The sequence below is a fragment of the Desmodus rotundus genome, chromosome 12, assembly GCF_022682495.2.
Source record: "Desmodus rotundus isolate HL8 chromosome 12, HLdesRot8A.1, whole genome shotgun sequence".
Classification (NCBI taxonomy): domain Eukaryota; kingdom Metazoa; phylum Chordata; class Mammalia; order Chiroptera; family Phyllostomidae; genus Desmodus; species Desmodus rotundus.
The window spans coordinates 97,272,034-97,288,006 of NC_071398.1; the positions used below are offsets into that span (position 1 = coordinate 97,272,034).

The following is a 15,973-nucleotide window of genomic DNA, read 5'->3' on the forward strand; positions in this document are numbered from 1 at the left end:
AGTCAAATCAGAAAAAACTGACCAGCCGCTTAGGGAGCCCAGACCCTGGGGGCAGTGAAGCTGAGTTCACATCCCAGCCCCATCACTACCGACGTGTCTCTCTTCGAGACGCAGAAACTAAATTTCTGAGTGGGGCGGGGAGAATATTAACCATCTAGGAGGCTGGTTGAAAGGACAAGAGACTCTGTAACACTCTGAGTGTACAATCGGGCACAATACTCGGAGCTCTTCTCTGGGGAAATGAGTCCTAGCCCTTGCATTATCTAGCAACGTCCTTCTTGTAAAATGAATTTGGGAGGGACCTTCATCCTTACGGGGCCGCATTGCCCCACCGGAGGGGGCGAGTAGCGATGAGGGTTGAAGATAACGAGGTCGTGCTCCGAGGTCACAAGGGTGTTCGGAGGCATTTTAAACCTGGAGAAAGGGATGTGTGGCCAGTTGACCTCTGGTGACCTGGGGGTGAACAGACCGTGTGGCATACCTAGACCCCCGCAACCCTCTGCTATAATCTCCTGACTCCCTAGGGGACAGCAATATCAGGAATAAGTAAAAAGGAAGATTGGAAGAGGCTGGATAAAATTTTACGAGGTTATTTAATCATGACTTAAAACAAGTTCAAGATGGTGATGAACACTGTTGGGCTAAAAGCGATAAAATGGGAAGAGTTTAATATGCTTTTACCACTCTCTCTGGAAAATATTCTGCTTTTCTGTGAATTCTTCCTAGACTGTCATTTAGAAAGTAAAGTTTATACTAATTACCTGCCAGGAAAAATCATGATGAACTTAATATAGATAAGGGCTTAAATTTTGTAAATGTTACATCAATTGTGACAAGTGGAACAGGGAGGGGCCGTGTCATGGGAGGGTGTGGAAGATGCCACCAGGAGGCGCTAGACTCTGCTTTAATCTATTCATGGATTGGCCAGTCCCTGAATTTCCAGTTTCCTCCTTTATAAAATGGGGTGAATGATACTTATCTCTCAAGACGGTCATAAGATTCAAAATGAAAATGAGTTGTTCAATGTAAAATATATGTTTGGGTACAAGGGACTATCAAAAAAGAAAGCAGCATTTTGAGAAAGCAACAGTTTATCTATCTGTGAACTTTCTCACCAACCCAAAGTCTTGGCCCGAGTGGTTTTGCTCACCAAGCTCAGCCCATGCTCGGCTGTGGTTTGGGCATATTCTCCGATGTGTTGCTCTGGTGGCGGGGGGGGCGCTCTGAGATGCTGACCGCGCCTCTAAACATGTATTTAATTAACAATAAGTGAAGAATAGCCTTGACTCCACACCAAAGATCACAAGTGGATTGTGCCCGCTATAATTTATAAACTTTAGTGAACGAGAAGCTATTGTAAACATCCAACTTCCCACAGGTCCCCATGTGAATAGCTGTTGGGCTTGTAATATGTGTTGATGGAGAAAATCCACAAGCACACACGGATTCCTGGACCACAAAGGGCTCTACTTCCTACCCAATGAGAACAAATATTCGTCTTTATTTCTCCCATTGTCCCTGAATACGGCCCTTGAGAAGTATGTTTTCCTCTTTAATACAAGCCATGAGAAGCATTTTCCCATAGAAAAATGTAAATAATAAGCAGAGTCCCAGAAAAAACCACAAACATCCATTTTGCGTGTGCTGTGGCTACTGTGTGCTCAATTTTCCTTCCTTCCCTGTGCGTGGGTGAGAAAGGAAGCCCCGAGTCATCCAGAAGCACCCTGAGCAGCCCAGAGGAAAGTGCCACTAGAGACTTGGTTCTCCTTCCTCGGGGACCTTTGGGTTCTACTTCTGCTTGAATTATGTGTCTACCCATGCATCCACTGAGAATTTACTGAGCATTTGTATCTGCCAGATACTGGGGACAAAACGGGGAGCAAAGCAGTCACAGCCCTACCCGCATGGGGGTGACAGTTTCTCATGGAAAAACGAACTGCAAAAGAAAATTGTAGCCAACCAGCTTAAACCCATCAGCAATAAATACAGCCTGGGATGGAAACGAAGACACTGTAATAATGCCTCTGCCCAGCGCCTCCTGCTGCCTCCAGTGTGCATGGCAGCACCTTCAGCCCCTGCTGCAACAGTGAGCTTAACCCTGCAGTTGGCGGGACACACTCCCTGGAGCATCTATCTTCCTGGCTGCCTTGAGCATCTGAGCGGGACACTCCCTGGCTGCAGGCTCCAGAAAGGAAATGAAGATGGAACACGGCCTAATAGCCAACCTGGAGGCGACAGAGGTCTCCATGTCCTGAATTCCAGGAGGCGGAGCTGCGGATGTGGGGGCCTGGCTCCCAGAGGGTGGTGAAGGCCGGAAGGTGAAGAGGGCAGGCTGAAGCTGACCAGATGTTTATTGCTCTTCAGGGCCCAGGGAGTTTCCTGTGTCTTCCTTCCAGTGAACCCTTTCTGTGTTTTTGGGAGAACACGTCAGTCTCTTTCGTGAAAGGATGCAGTTGCACAAAATCCCTGCAAACCCCAGGGTGAGCATGAGTTTTCTGCCACTGGAGGCCTTTACTTCATGGGGAGTTAGGAAGCTAGCTCACTTCCTAGCGCGTCCATTCCTGGGAAGACGGGACTGGGCTGAGGAGGAATATGGAAGACTCGGCATCAGGGGGCCTCAGTTTCCTCTGTTCCCGCCCCTCACTCGCTGTGTGACCCTGAACAAGTCCCTCTCCTTCTCTGGGCCTTTGTTTTCTCGACCATGAGTGCCCTGGGGCTCTGGCATTCCTCGAAGGCTTTGAGAGGAGCTGAGGTTGGCTGGGGTGGGAGACTTGAGCAGTCCTTACCCCATGTCAGGCCCCCAGGGAGGAGGACAGGATAGCAAACCACCCTGGTGGAGGAAAGTTCAAGGACACCCACAGCCATACTTCCTTTCCCTAGACATACACAGTGGAGATTGCTGGGAACCATGGAGAGCGCGGAGAAAGGCTGGTGGTGGCTTCCCCCTGGCATTCAAAAACTGGGTTGGACCAAGTGAAAACGCCAAGGATTGTTCAAGTCTTCACCCCAGACCAGCACCCACATGGCTCAACAGTGACTGCTCAGGGGCCACCAGCTGGCCCGCAGCCCAGGGGAGGTACAGAAACAGAGAAGGGGAGAGCGCCTGCGGAAGAGAGGAGATTCACCCAAGGGACCAGGAGGGAACTGGGAAAGCCAGGGCGGTTACACGTCAGTGCTCCTGTGTTATACGGGCCGTGGAGGCACCACGGGAAGGAAATCAGTCCTGCGTTCTTCCTTCATGGGCAGAGTCATCTGAGCAAACTGAAATTGTTAAATTACGACTTTATCTGGATCCCTTTCCCTCCATGAAGTTTTAGCAGAAAGAAAACATTTCTAAGAGTAAAGCCAGACAGATGTGAACCACTTCTTGCTGACCATAAATAAGATACCTTTGAAAAAAAAAAGAAAAGATTTCGGTGAAGTTTATTATCTGATTCAGGGACAGAAAATAGGACCCTTTAGTCAGCAGTAACCACATACCCATTTGCAAATGTCTCAAGTTCAAGTCTAACTTTAGAACCAATCAAATGAGAATAGAATCTTTAGAGCAAATATACGCTGCCCCAGTTTCGAGGTGAGTCTGCCGGGGCACCTCCGAAATACTTACTTCACAAACATTGCAGGTGTCACTGGTATCGGGCGACCTAAATTGCGCCCAGAAAACATTCTTTTAATAGTTACTGACAAGGATACATCGTGCATGTTTGGATTTGCACGGACCTCCTCTTGGCTTAGTTGGTGAGTCTTTTTATCTTGTTTATTAATTAGAGCAGGATTATTAATCAAGGGCTCAGAAAGCTCACAAATGTTGATGGGAAAAAATACATCTTTATCGTCACCAACTTTTAACTAAAATTGAGGTTTACCGTTTCACCGGACTGTGGACAGAGCCATAAATCCAACACTGTGTCAGCGGCGCCAGTGACTTTGTCACCACCAGTGAAATCGCAGCCACTCTGCCGTCCGTCGCTGTTATTGCAGACACCAAGTGACAGCATTTACGCTCAAAACTGCCTGGAAAGGAGACACCCCCCCAACCCCTACCAGACCTAGTTTTCAATGTGCCAGGAAAGGACAGCTATATTTCAAATTTTAAAAAATTGTGATAATAGTAGCTCAATATAGTGTCTTTTCTTTGCCACCCTTTGTCATTTGTACATTTTAAAACATTTTCCTGAGAAAGGTTCCACAGATTTCTTCAGGGAGGTTCATGGTCCCTGTGAACACACAGGTACACACACAGTAGAGACCGGTGTTGACCCCGGTGCCCGCGATGCAAGGCTGGTGTCAGAAAGCTCCCCCAGAGACCCCCCAAGCTCCTTGTGAAGCCGGGGATGAGTGGAGGGTTCTGCTCTGCTGCCCCATGAAGCCCGGTGGCTCGCTGCCCTGGTCATCTGGCTGGCTGCTGTCCCTGTCACAGCTACAGGGACAGAGCAACTGGGCCCATGTCCCCGGCTCCTTGCACAGTGCCTGACCCAGAGTAAACCGAAAGATAATCTGGAAGTAAAACCTCGCTGAAATCAGCACAGAGGCAGTCACGCTGGGTGAGTTGGGCACGGGGGAGGGTGTGTGTGTGTGCAAGACAGGGTGAGGGGAGAGGGATATTACGGGGATGTGGATGGTCTTTTAAAAGAAATTCAAAACAGACTTCTGGAAGGTCGTTTTCTACGAGTCTTGCCGGTAGTGTGAAAACAACCCTCCTGCGTGTGGCCACACCCGGCCTCACGTGGCCATCTCTCCCCCTGCAGGGCTGGCTCCCCAGTATATATGAAGGGGCAGGGCCACCCAGCCAGGCGCCTCAGCGCACAGGAGGGCTTTCCAGAGGGAGCCTTGCCCAGCCTCTGCACCGAGGACTCCGTGCACAGCGCGGCAGCCACGGGCCCAGGATGCCAGCTGTCCAGCCGCTGCTTCTGGCCTGCCTGCTGTGGGGTGTGGGGGCCAGGATGGCTGAGCTCCGGAAGGCCAATGACCGGAGTGGCCGGTGCCATTACACCTTCAGTGTGGCCAGCCCCAGTGAGTCCAGCTGCCCTGAGCAGGGCCAGTCCATGTCAGCCATCCAGGACCTGCAGAGGGACAGCAGCGCCCAGCGCATCGACCTGGAGAGCACCAAGGCCAGGCTCAGCTCTCTGGAGGGCCTCATGCACCAGCTGACCTCGGCCCAGGCAGCCAGGCCCTCGGAGAGCCCGGAGGGACCACAGAGAGAGCTGGCCACCCTGAGGCAGGAGCGAGAGCAGCTGGAAACCCAAACCAGGGAACTGGAGGCAGCCTACAGCAACCTCCTCCGAGACAAGTCTGTGCTGGAGGAAGAGAAGAGGCGGTTGGGGGCGGAGAATGAGGACCTGGCCCGGAGGTTGGAAAGCAGCAGCCAGGAGATAGAAAGGCTGAGGAGGGGTCAGTGTCCCCAAGCCCGAGGCACCCCTCAGGAAGTGCCACCAGGCTCCAGGGAAGGTAAGAAGGCATCATTCAGGGTGACCTGTTACAGGTGACCCAGGCCTGCCCTCCCCTGCCCTCTCCTTCCTATTCCTAGTACGTTAACCCCCGATGGCTCCGTGTAGGTGTGGCCTTCTGAGTTTTGTGCCTGCCCACGGCAGAGTTGGCACAGCCCACGGCAGAGTGAGACCTGGAAGGCCCAGGCGAGGTGCACCTGTCCCTACGTGATCGGGAGAAAGTGCCAGCTGTCCTTTTTAGAAAGCTGTCCTTTTGTAAATCTTTGTTTAGGGAGGCTGATTCCTACCTTTCGGGGTGAACGTGACCTCTATTCATTAAATGCAAGAGATTTATGAAATGATGATGGGTAGTAGTTTTTAAAAACTTTTAAATGCCCTTCCTTGGCAAAATAAAGAGGCGGTAACACTCTGTTACTTCCCTCGGTCTGTTGTTTGGAAGCTTCCCTCCGCTTTGTCCAATCTGAGGACCACTGTGTGGAAGTCACCACGCTACCCCTCTAGGGGGCTTTTGCTGCCTGACCCCTGCAGGCAGGGTGTCTGTGAGTGTGCGCTGGGCTAGGGCAGGAGGGGCACACCCTCCCCAGTAGTGGGGAAGACGGCCTTTGTGTCACTGCTTGTGAAACTGTGCCCCCAAATGCTCAGTGCTGAGTACATTGTCCGATCAGGAGGGAACAAGCAAACCAATCCGGTTGCAGGACGGTCAGTGTGGACTCTTCAAAGATGCTAATGTCAGGAATGAAAGAAAAGGGCAAATAAATGCATCGACAGCCCCGGATGGGCTCCTGCCTCGGGGGAACGAGCTGCCAGGGGCAGGTGTGGGGCTGCTGAGGGAATCTGCACGTGGGCTGCTTGGTACACTGTGTTACTGGGTTAGTGTCAGGTTTTCTGGGTGAGACACGGTATCATGGTTAATGGGCGTCAGGAGGTCTACAATTTATGGTCAAGTGGCCCAGCAAAGACTGCAAATAGAGTAGGAGAAAGAAAGGTAAACCATTTTGTGGCAAAACAGTAACAGTCACTGTGAGTGAACGGTAATTGTAATATTGTTTCAACTTTTCGATAGGTTCTAATACTTTCAAAATAAAATAATGGAAAAACACCTCCTAAAAAGGCTTTCTAGATGTGAGAGACAAGCTCAGCATAGGAGAAGCCAAGCGTCAATGCCTGGGTGTGACCTTGGACAAGCCATTTAACCTCTGCCCCTTGGCTTCTTCCCCACAGCACGGCACTGGAAATTCCTACTGCGAATAACAATTTTTATGGGGCTCAAATAAAATAACTCTGGGTTGTAGAGCATTTCTTAAACCCTTTATCCTTAGAGTTGGAAGAGATCCAGTTTTAGATTTTACAACTCAAGGCGAGTGAGGTGTGAAGGCACCAAGGGGCCCCAGGGTGCAGAGGTTCCCGGGGCGGAGCTGAGATTTGGTGAACTGCGGTTTTGAGGACAACGAAGGAACTGTTATTAATAGAAGTGCCAGGAGGCAGCGCTTATTTCAGACCGTTAACCCAAGGAAACTGCATTCTCAGCACCCGTGTGTGTGAACAGAAGTGACATTTTGTCTGTTTTATTGTGTGTGGTCATTTAACAAGTGTCTGGGAACCCACGGGATGTGATCTCTGATTTTATAGTTCTTTCTGTCTCTCCAGCTGCTCTGCTGTCGAAAGAAGAACAGCAGCCCATGATAATGAACTCCAACCTTAGGAGTTCTTTTCCAGCAGCGGGCTTTTCCTGAGCTGCAAATTCCATTAGCCCAAGCAAGTGAGCTGGAAGGCGACCCAGGGGGCAGATGTGGAAACTGAGACCCAGAGCAATTACTCAGTGGGTCCCCGGTCACCCAGCTAGCTGGTGGCAGAGTCAGGACTAGAACTGACCCCTCCACCCAATAAGCATCAGTGATCCTTCAGGACCCTGAGGTGACTGACCTCTGGGTTATAGAAGACCCTTAAAGGTAAAAGAAAAGTTACATTGAAACATCAGAGGATCTGCGTCGAGGTCTTGGATCTGGCGGGAAGCATGTTCCTGGAGGCTGGATCGAAGCGTGGGTGTGCTTTAGGCTGAGGTGGCAATAACCGAGGTGTGGGGGGTAGGGGATGAGGCCTTAGGCTGAGGGAGCAGAGCAAAGGCCCCACAAGTGGGCTTTTTCTTACCCCACCTGTCATTGAGATTGTCACCACCACTTTCTCTGCCACGTAATGGTTACAGAAAGAAGAAAAATCTCCTTAGAATCACAGAAGTCACTTGTTTATATGTGTGTGTACAACTTGAGATAATATATAATTTTGTAGTATCAGCTTTGCAGTGAAATGCCTTTTAAATAAGCCCCAAAGTGGAAACGCAGAGATTATCCAAAGATAAACTAGTCAGTTTTTCATGTCACAAGGGAATCCCCACTGTCCCCGTAACCGTGCCTCTGCTTTGGACCAGTCTGCCCAGAGACGGAGCCGGGGTCAGGGCTTCTGGTTACATGGGCCATGGTCCCAGGGAGAAGCGGGGACTCAGGCAAGTGAGACAGAGAAGGAAGGAGAGCCACCAAGGAGCGAGGGTCGCTCTCCTGTTGTCACCTCAGTGGGCAGCGAGGCTCACTGTGCAGAATGCAGCAGAGCAAGGGGACATTCATTAGGGTCGATACCTAGTGGCTGAGGTCATCTCATTGGTTATACCTGTTGGCTGAGGTCATCCCATTGGTTATACCTGTTCGCTGAGGTCATCCCATTGGCTACATGGCGCTCATATTCATGACACACAGATATGGGTGCCAGGCTGGTGCTTGGAGGCCATCGGAGAAGCTGGGGCAGGGCAGCTGGGGCCAGGTCCCAGCAGGTGACACCTGCTCCAGGCAGGTTGCCACAGCAACAGCTGGGAAAAGGTGGCAGGATATGCAGCGGAGACACCACAGGTATTCACTTCCTCCCCTCCAGGATGGGGCTGACAGTCCCTCGTGGGGTCATCACACAGGTTAGCAGTCAAGGGTGGGTGGCAGAAGGAGTCTCCAGCAGCCTCCCAGGAAACGGATTACAGCTACAAAGGGCTTCTCTTGCTTGAGCTCCACTATTGCTTTAAAATGCGATGTAAAAATGATCAAAACGTCAACATGGACATGACGATTCCATAACACACACTGATTCTAGGGAGTGTGGGTGTGGAACAGCGCCCAGGCCAGCCGCCTGCTAGCTCGGCCGTACCGCCCTAGAGAACTGTGACAGCTGGCACGCGTGTGGGCCCCTCCCGGCCTGCCGCCCTCCCCACGCCTGCCAGCCTGGCCGAACTCTTCGGGCAGTGAGAGAAAATCACTATAAAAATCATTACGATATCACTTGCCTCTATACAGTGTTTTTATACGAGTTAATAAGTTCCATTTCTGGGTCAAGCTCTCTGGAAGTTGTTTCTAAAGCAGAGTTAAGGGAGATAGGGAAGAATATGCAGAAGATTTTCAGAATTTTGTAATAGACTTGAATCTTTCACCCTACAAGGACTGAATTTTAATAGAAAAAAGGCCCTAAAATGTTAACTAGATAGTTCTTACTATTTTCATAAGCTCTTTGTTTTTTCCCCTACATTCAGAATGAGATATGCTTTTGAAACATTCCTGAGAAATTTTTGTTTTGACTCATCTTTATTGAGGGCCATTTTATTTCTACTTTGAGCTAAAAATACTGAGGCTCAGAGAGGTTGAGTAACTTGCCCCAAATCACACAGCAGGCACAAGGCAGGACTGAGCTAGGAAGCTACGAATTCTGGCCCAGTCCAGGCCTCTTTGCTCACTATCAGTCGCTCCCTGCCTTCGGGCCTTTGGACCTTCAGGCCCTCTCCCCACAGGCTTCAGACCTCACCTGGACAGCTCTCCCCTGGGAGCCTGGCTGCTGCCAGGTGCTCTGGATCCCAGAAGAAACCAGCGAGCTTACTATCCAGCCAGCCACCTGCCAACCGAGACCTGGCCTTGCAGCCATCCTGGGAGCCATTCCCTGACATTATGCTTTATTGTGCTTCTTGTTTACTTCTCAGCACAGGAGTTGTGGTTCCTGCAAAGTGGGGTGGCAAAGGGGAGGGAGGGAGAGACAGACAGACAGACAGAGACACACACAGACGGAGAGCAGCGTCCTCGAGGCTGCTGTCAAGCCTCTGGTAACAATCTGGGTCCACAGAGCAGGTTGAGTAGGGACATGTAATAGACAGAATCATTCACGATGATAAAAGAGTAACCAAGGACCTAAGTAAACAGTACATGCTCCCTCAGGCTGAGGAAGGACGGACTTGCAGGGGCTGGGGCCTCAGTGGGAAGGTGGGGTTCAGCCCATCAGGTAGTAGGGAAGGTGGCTGGAGCTGGTCCAGAGCTGCAAAGGCCACCTCCCGAGTACAGGCAGAGTGATTGGCAACCTGTGGCAGGGGGCCCAGTGGTGTCAGAGACAGGCGGCAAGAGTCCTGCAGAGCCCCAAGGGGTCCCCCGGTAGGGACTCTGGGCCCCATGTGGAGAGGGCTGTGGAAAGGTTATAGCAGGTCAAAGCTTCTTGGGCTCCACCCGATGATCTCACACCCAGGCTGCCCACCTAGCACCAGCACACCGCACCCCAACGCGGGAGACTGCAGACCTCTGCCTCCCACAGTGTCCCTGCAGCGCCCTCTACTGAGAAAGCTTAGCCCAAGCTCACGGCAGGGTGCCCGGCCAGAGCGTCACACGGATCCCTCCACGCTGGCAGCCAGGTCACTCAAGGGGCAGAGACAGTCAACAAGAGCAAAGGCATGGCTTTAATCTTGTCTATTGATTCTGACGCTCTGATGTCTGGGCCTTGCTGATAACCGAGGGGACCGCCCCCTCCCCCCCCACAGTCAGCAAGGTCCTGGAGGCAGCCGCCCTTACCTGAGATCACACCTTTCAGATGCAAACTGACCTGTCCAGAGCCCACCCCAACCCTCCTCTCTCAGGTCCTCACTCTCAGGCTGGTGATTCCCCTGCCCCATCACTCCAGGCCCCCAGAGCCCACCGAAATTATCCACACTGCCCAATCGAAAACCTATGACCCTGCCTCCCTGGTCCCCAAGGAAACCACAACAAGGGCTCTTGCCCAGGGGCGCCTGGTATCTGCCCCCCCAATGTGGCCCCCTGTGGTGTGAGACCCCTCCTCTCAGGATGGGCTCCTGACCTGCTGGCCTCACGGATCCTGAATCACAGACCTACATTTGAAAGCAGCAAAGTCTGCTCCTTGTGACTACCGATTTTCCCTTGTATTCTAGGGTCCCCGATGAACACAGCCCTACGCCAAATGAGTGTGGTGACAATGTCTAATTGGTGTCCTCAAACCTCTTCCCTTCTCTGTGGCTCTAACCCTCCTTTAAGCTCCTGTAGGACCCTGCCCTCTGTTCCTTGTTCAAAGCTGCTCTCAGAAAGAGATCCAACAGAATTTTCAGCTGAGCACAGAAAGCTTAATACACCACTCCTTAGAGGAATGTTTGCTTTGTGGCAAAGGGGGGGTGGGGGGAGAAAGCCCAAAGTCATGCAGGGAACTCCTCACCATGGAATTCCAGGCACCCCAGCAGAAGCCAGAACCTTCCCAATAACCCCAAATCACACAGGCACCTACGCAGAAATCAGACCTCCTAGTGGGAGTTAGGATGGTGCACAAGCTGCCTTCCTTTATTTTGAATACCCTCCTCTCTGCTGGGCACATTGCTATGCAATTTACTGTCTGTGAGCTTTTTATTTCGGAATTTTTCCGACACTCACAAAAGTGGAGAGACCAGTAGGAACCCTGACAGACCCATTTCCCGGCCCTGAGAGTTGTCAGCAAAGTCCGATCTTGTTTTAATCTCACTACCCCCCACCATCATTTACTGTGTTTGAATAAATCTTGAACATCATCATATCTTTTGTAAAAGATTTAATTTTTTTATTTTTAGAGAGAGGGGAAGGGAGGAAGAAAGAGAAGGAGAGAAACATCAATGTGTGGTTGCCTCTCACACACCCCCTACTGGGGACCTGGCCTGCAACCCAGGCTTGTGCCCTGACTGGGAATTGAACCAGCCACCCTTTAGTTCACAGGCTAACATTCAATCCACTGAGCCACACCAGCCAAGGTTCAAACATCATCACATCTTTGGAAGTCTATTTAAATGTCATCTTCAACCCAGTCAACGGTCCGTTCTTACTCATAGTACAACACCATCTCTTTTAACATAGTTTCTAGGTGGAATTTGGAGACCCTGGACTTCCAGGAACTGAAGTCGGAGCTCACTGAGGTTCCTGCTTCCCGAATCTTGAAGAAGAGCCCACCTGGCCATCCAGGGAGTGAAGAGGGGGACACAGGTATGAAGTTAAATGTGTTCTCTTTTGTCCCCACGTGATCTCTACCTGCGTCTAGTCCTCTGTCTGCTCCCTCACCAGGGCAAGCCAGCCGGAAGTCAGCCTTTCCCCAGCAAAGCCCTGTGTCTCGTCACCCACCCTCGGGATAGTGGGCTGGGCTGGGCTGCATGGGGGACGAGGAGAGATGTGTCTGATTCACCCACGTGGCTGTCACATTGACTTGCTTACACCTGAACAATGACATTCGTCAGTGGGTCCTTCCTATCTGTTTCGGCGGGCCAGCTGGACACACCGCCATCTGAGCTCACAGGTCACCACTAAAGGCTGCTTTTCTGAGCCCTGGGTGCTCAGGAAAAACATCTCAGGGGACACCCACTCCGAGGTGTCCCCTGAGAGCCTGCCGCTGGGACACAGACTGTGGTTTTCAGAAACTGTGACTCCACGTCATTGACGACTATTGCTGGCCCTGAAGGGCTCGCATGGGGTCAGGGCATTTAGAAATATCCAAAATACACTTCCCTGAGATATGAGCGCCTCCTTGAGGACATTTCCACCTCCTACGAGGAAACGAGGGGTTCCAGTTAAAGTACAGAAATCTGTCGTGATTCCGCTCAGTCGAAGTTTTTAACTACCTCTTCATTACATTTTAAAAATCACGTTCAGATTTTATTGTATTAAAAGGATGCCTGAAATATATGGTCTATCAGTTACGGCTTGAAAAAACTCTGCTGTATAGCGATGACTATCATGACTTGATTTTTATCTCATTTAAAAAAAAATAATGCAGTAAATTGTACATGGAAGAATCACAAAATGAGTACGGGTGAGGCCCCAGCCAGGGTGAGTAGAATGTGACGAATCGCGTGTGAAGCCCTCCCGGTGGCCTTCGGCCAAGCGTCCATCCTGGTCCCTCATCATCACAAACGCTGCCTGGCCATTTAGTCTAACTGAGCGCCTGGCATGTTTGATTACACCGAAACCACAACAGCCCTACTCCCCCAAACACTGTTGTTATCCCCTCTCCAAATGAGGAAACCAAGGATTAGAGAGCAAAGTAAGGCACTGAAGGTCACACCGCCAGCAGGTGGCAGAACCGGGATTTAAACCCAGACGGTCTGTCTCTGATCTCCTGGCTTCTGCGGGCCTGCATCGCGGAGAGACAGTGAATCGGTGTTTTTTTGTTTTGTTTTCAACTCACCAGGATGTGGAGAACTCGTCTGGGTGGGCGAGCCGGTCACTCTGAGAACAGCCGAAACCATCACGGGCAAGTACGGTGTGTGGATGAGAGACCCCAAGCCCATGTACCCCTACACCCGGGAGACCACGTGGCGCATCGACACGGTGGGCACGGGCGTCCGCCAGGTGTTCGAGTACAGCCTCGCCAGCCAGTTCGCACAGGGCTACCCTTCCAAGGTCCACATGCTGCCCAGGCCGCTGGAAAGCACGGGCGCCGTGGTCTACGCGGGGAGCCTCTACTTCCAGGGGGCGGAGTCCAGGGCGGTGATCCGCTACGAGCTGAGCACCGAGACAGTCAAGGCGCAGAAGGACATCCCGGGAGCCGGCTACCACGGCCAGTTCCCGTACGCCTGGGGCGGCTACACCGACATTGACCTGGCAGTGGACGAGTCGGGCCTGTGGGTCATCTACAGCACCGAGGCGGCCAAAGGGGCCATCGTCCTGTCCAAGCTAAACCCGGAGAGCCTGGAACGGGAGCAGACCTGGGAGACGAACATCCGGAAGCAGTCGGTCGCCAACGCCTTCGTCATCTGCGGCACCTTGTACACTGTCAGCAGCTACTCGTCGCCTGAGGCCACCGTCAACTTTGCGTTCGACACGGGCACGGGGAGCAGCAAGGCCCTGGCCGTGCCGTTCCAGAACCGCTACAAGTACAACAGCATGATCGACTACAACCCCCTGGAGAAGAAGCTCTTCGCCTGGGACAACTTCAACATGGTCACCTACGACACCAGGCTGTCCAAGATGTGAAGCGCTGCCTGGCTGCGACCGAAACGGCAGGAGGAGGGAGAGGCCTGTAGGGCTTCCGAGGGGCCAGCCCGCCCTCCGGCCAGCCGAAGCCCACGCAGCTTCCCTCTGCTTTCCATGCGCTCTCCCCTCTGCTTTCCAGGCGCTCTCTCCGCTAATGCAGGAGCAGGTGCATCAGGTCACCATGTCTGACGCTGTGGGGACAGCACTCTGGGCACGTAGAGCTTCACAACAGCTAGGCTTTCCTTCTGACAGCTTTTAAAGGGCTGTTTAGCGAAACTAGTTTCAGTGTCCTGGTGATCTGGGGCACAAGCTATAACGCAGAGCTGTTTCTTCATGGAAACCACAAGGCTTTTGAAGAGTGGCCTTCACTGGCTAAGGACTGTTCACTGTTTGGAGGAGGGTTTACGGACAGGGGCTGGACTCCAGGTGAAGCCGGGCCATCAGCTGTGCTTGCATGCTGCACAGTCAGCACCAGCAGCGTCGGAAAGCAGCCCTTGTGTGGGGAGGGGCCAGCTCTGGGCCAGCCCTGAGCTTCTGCAAGATGCAGTGACAATAGTTGGCTTTTGCACTTCAGAGAGATCCCAGGTGGGTATTCCATAACCTTTGCCTGTGCAATAAAGTGATCGTGCACACCATTCTCCTCGGGTGTTGTGGGAAGGTTTGCATGAGAGAAAAGTAGAGATTCCAGCCATGAGAACATTTCTGTGGGCTGGGGACTGTGATGGCGGGAGGGTCGAGGTGTGCGACGCGTGTGCAACAAGGGTGGTGCCCAGGACAGCACCTGGCAAACAGTGGAATGCACGTCTCCCCAGCTGTGTCTCAGGTGCTCTCGGTCCTTCCTGAACTGTCTTTTCATCCTTCCTCAACTAGGGGCGTTATTTTTTAATAATTACACTGAATTTCTAGCCTGAGGTGCCATCATACCTAGTGGTCAGAACATTTTCTCATGGCCAGTTCAGTTTGGACTCTGTTCCATTAGCCTTTTGGGTCAATTCAGGATTTTCTTCTGGCCCGGTTGACAGAAGGGCCAGGCCAGTCATGCCTGAAAACCTCCGTGGCTCCCCATCCCATCCAAAGTCAACGGCAGAGTCCCCACAGTGCTCCACCTCGGTGGCTCTGTCTCTCCTAATGTCCCCGGATTCCTTCCACCCCGGCCAAGGCCCATGGCCTCCTGGCCGTCCTCTGAATAACCAGGCCCACCCTAGCCTCCAAGGCTTTATGCTTGCTCTTCCCTCTGTCCCTGATGTCTGCGCACCTCACGCCATCACCGTTTTCAGGTCCTCACGCAGATATCACCCTCCCAAGGAGCCGTACCCAGGCCACCCTGCCCATTAAACCTGCTGCTGACCTGGGCTCTCTCTGCCACTTCCGATCTTCCTTGCCCTGTTTTGTTATTTTAGAACTTTTCCACGTATCCTCTCCTGACACAGGATATAGTTCACTGTGTAGACTGTATACACTTTCCTGCATTGAAATACAAGCTCACGGGGCAGGCACAGATTGCTTTGTTTGAGGACAGGTCCATGGAACTGTACCCAGCTCACACAGTAGGTCCTCAAGCATATCCTCAGGACAAATGAACAGGAAAAAACCCTCCTGACACTTTCTCAGAAACAACTGGAAATAAAACTACCACACGAGGCCATCTGTTAGTCCTCCTCCCCCTTCCCCTCCTTCAGGCTCCTCTTCATCGGCTGTGTGACCTTGGGCAAGGCCCGTAGCCTCTGTCCCCTGCCCCTCAACTGCCTAATAGAACTTTCTATAATGACAGCCACGTTTCATATCTGCACCATCCAACGTGGTAGCCGCCAGCCACGAGCTGCTACTGGTCACTTAAAATGTGGCCGGTGTGCTGAGGAACTAAATTGTCTATTTTACTTCATTTTCATGAATTTAAATTGAAATCGTGGCTACTAGCTAGTGGCTACGCTCTCGGACAGTGCAGGTCTGTTTCCTCCTCGGGCTGAGGTGACGTCATGTGCATGCCAGGCGTTCCATGCATGCCCCACCCCAGGCCCACAGGTAAGGAGCCTGACTTCCACGCCAACACCGCAGCTGCTGGTGATGTGGGCTGGGGGACCTGAGTGAATTTTAAGGGCAGGCTTAGTGAGAGAAGACCTACAAAGACCCTGTGAAGAAGTAGGGGGACTCAAAGATGGTACCTGAGGACATGCCCCACATGCAAATTTGAATGATCCCATTTTTGATGCTTTCCAACTGTTCAAGGAGCTGTGGGAGCCTTGA

At 52.0% G+C, this 15,973-nt stretch overlaps 1 protein-coding gene across 1 annotated transcript; it reads left to right on the top strand.

Annotated features, from left to right (window-relative positions):
• The first annotated feature begins 4,748 nt into the window (after window positions 1-4,748).
• Window positions 4,749-14,383, top strand: MYOC (myocilin). The gene is made up of 3 exons (XM_024551869.4): window positions 4,749-5,448; window positions 11,621-11,746; window positions 12,945-14,383. Exons 1-3 carry the CDS (start codon window positions 4,887-4,889, stop codon window positions 13,727-13,729), a joined length of 1,473 nt encoding a protein of 490 aa, XP_024407637.2. The 5' UTR covers window positions 4,749-4,886; the 3' UTR covers window positions 13,730-14,383.
• Window positions 14,384-15,973: the final 1,590 nt, after the last annotated feature.

Coding starts and splice junctions, on each gene's coding strand:
- MYOC (XM_024551869.4), top strand. CDS start 4,887: ATGCCAGCTGTCCAGCCGCTGCTTCTGGCCTGCCTGCTGTGGGGTGTG. Junction 5,449..11,620: donor GCCACCAGGCTCCAGGGAAG/GTAAGAAGGCAT, acceptor CTTTTAACATAG/TTTCTAGGTGGAATTTGGAG. Junction 11,747..12,944: donor GAGTGAAGAGGGGGACACAG/GTATGAAGTTAA, acceptor TCAACTCACCAG/GATGTGGAGAACTCGTCTGG.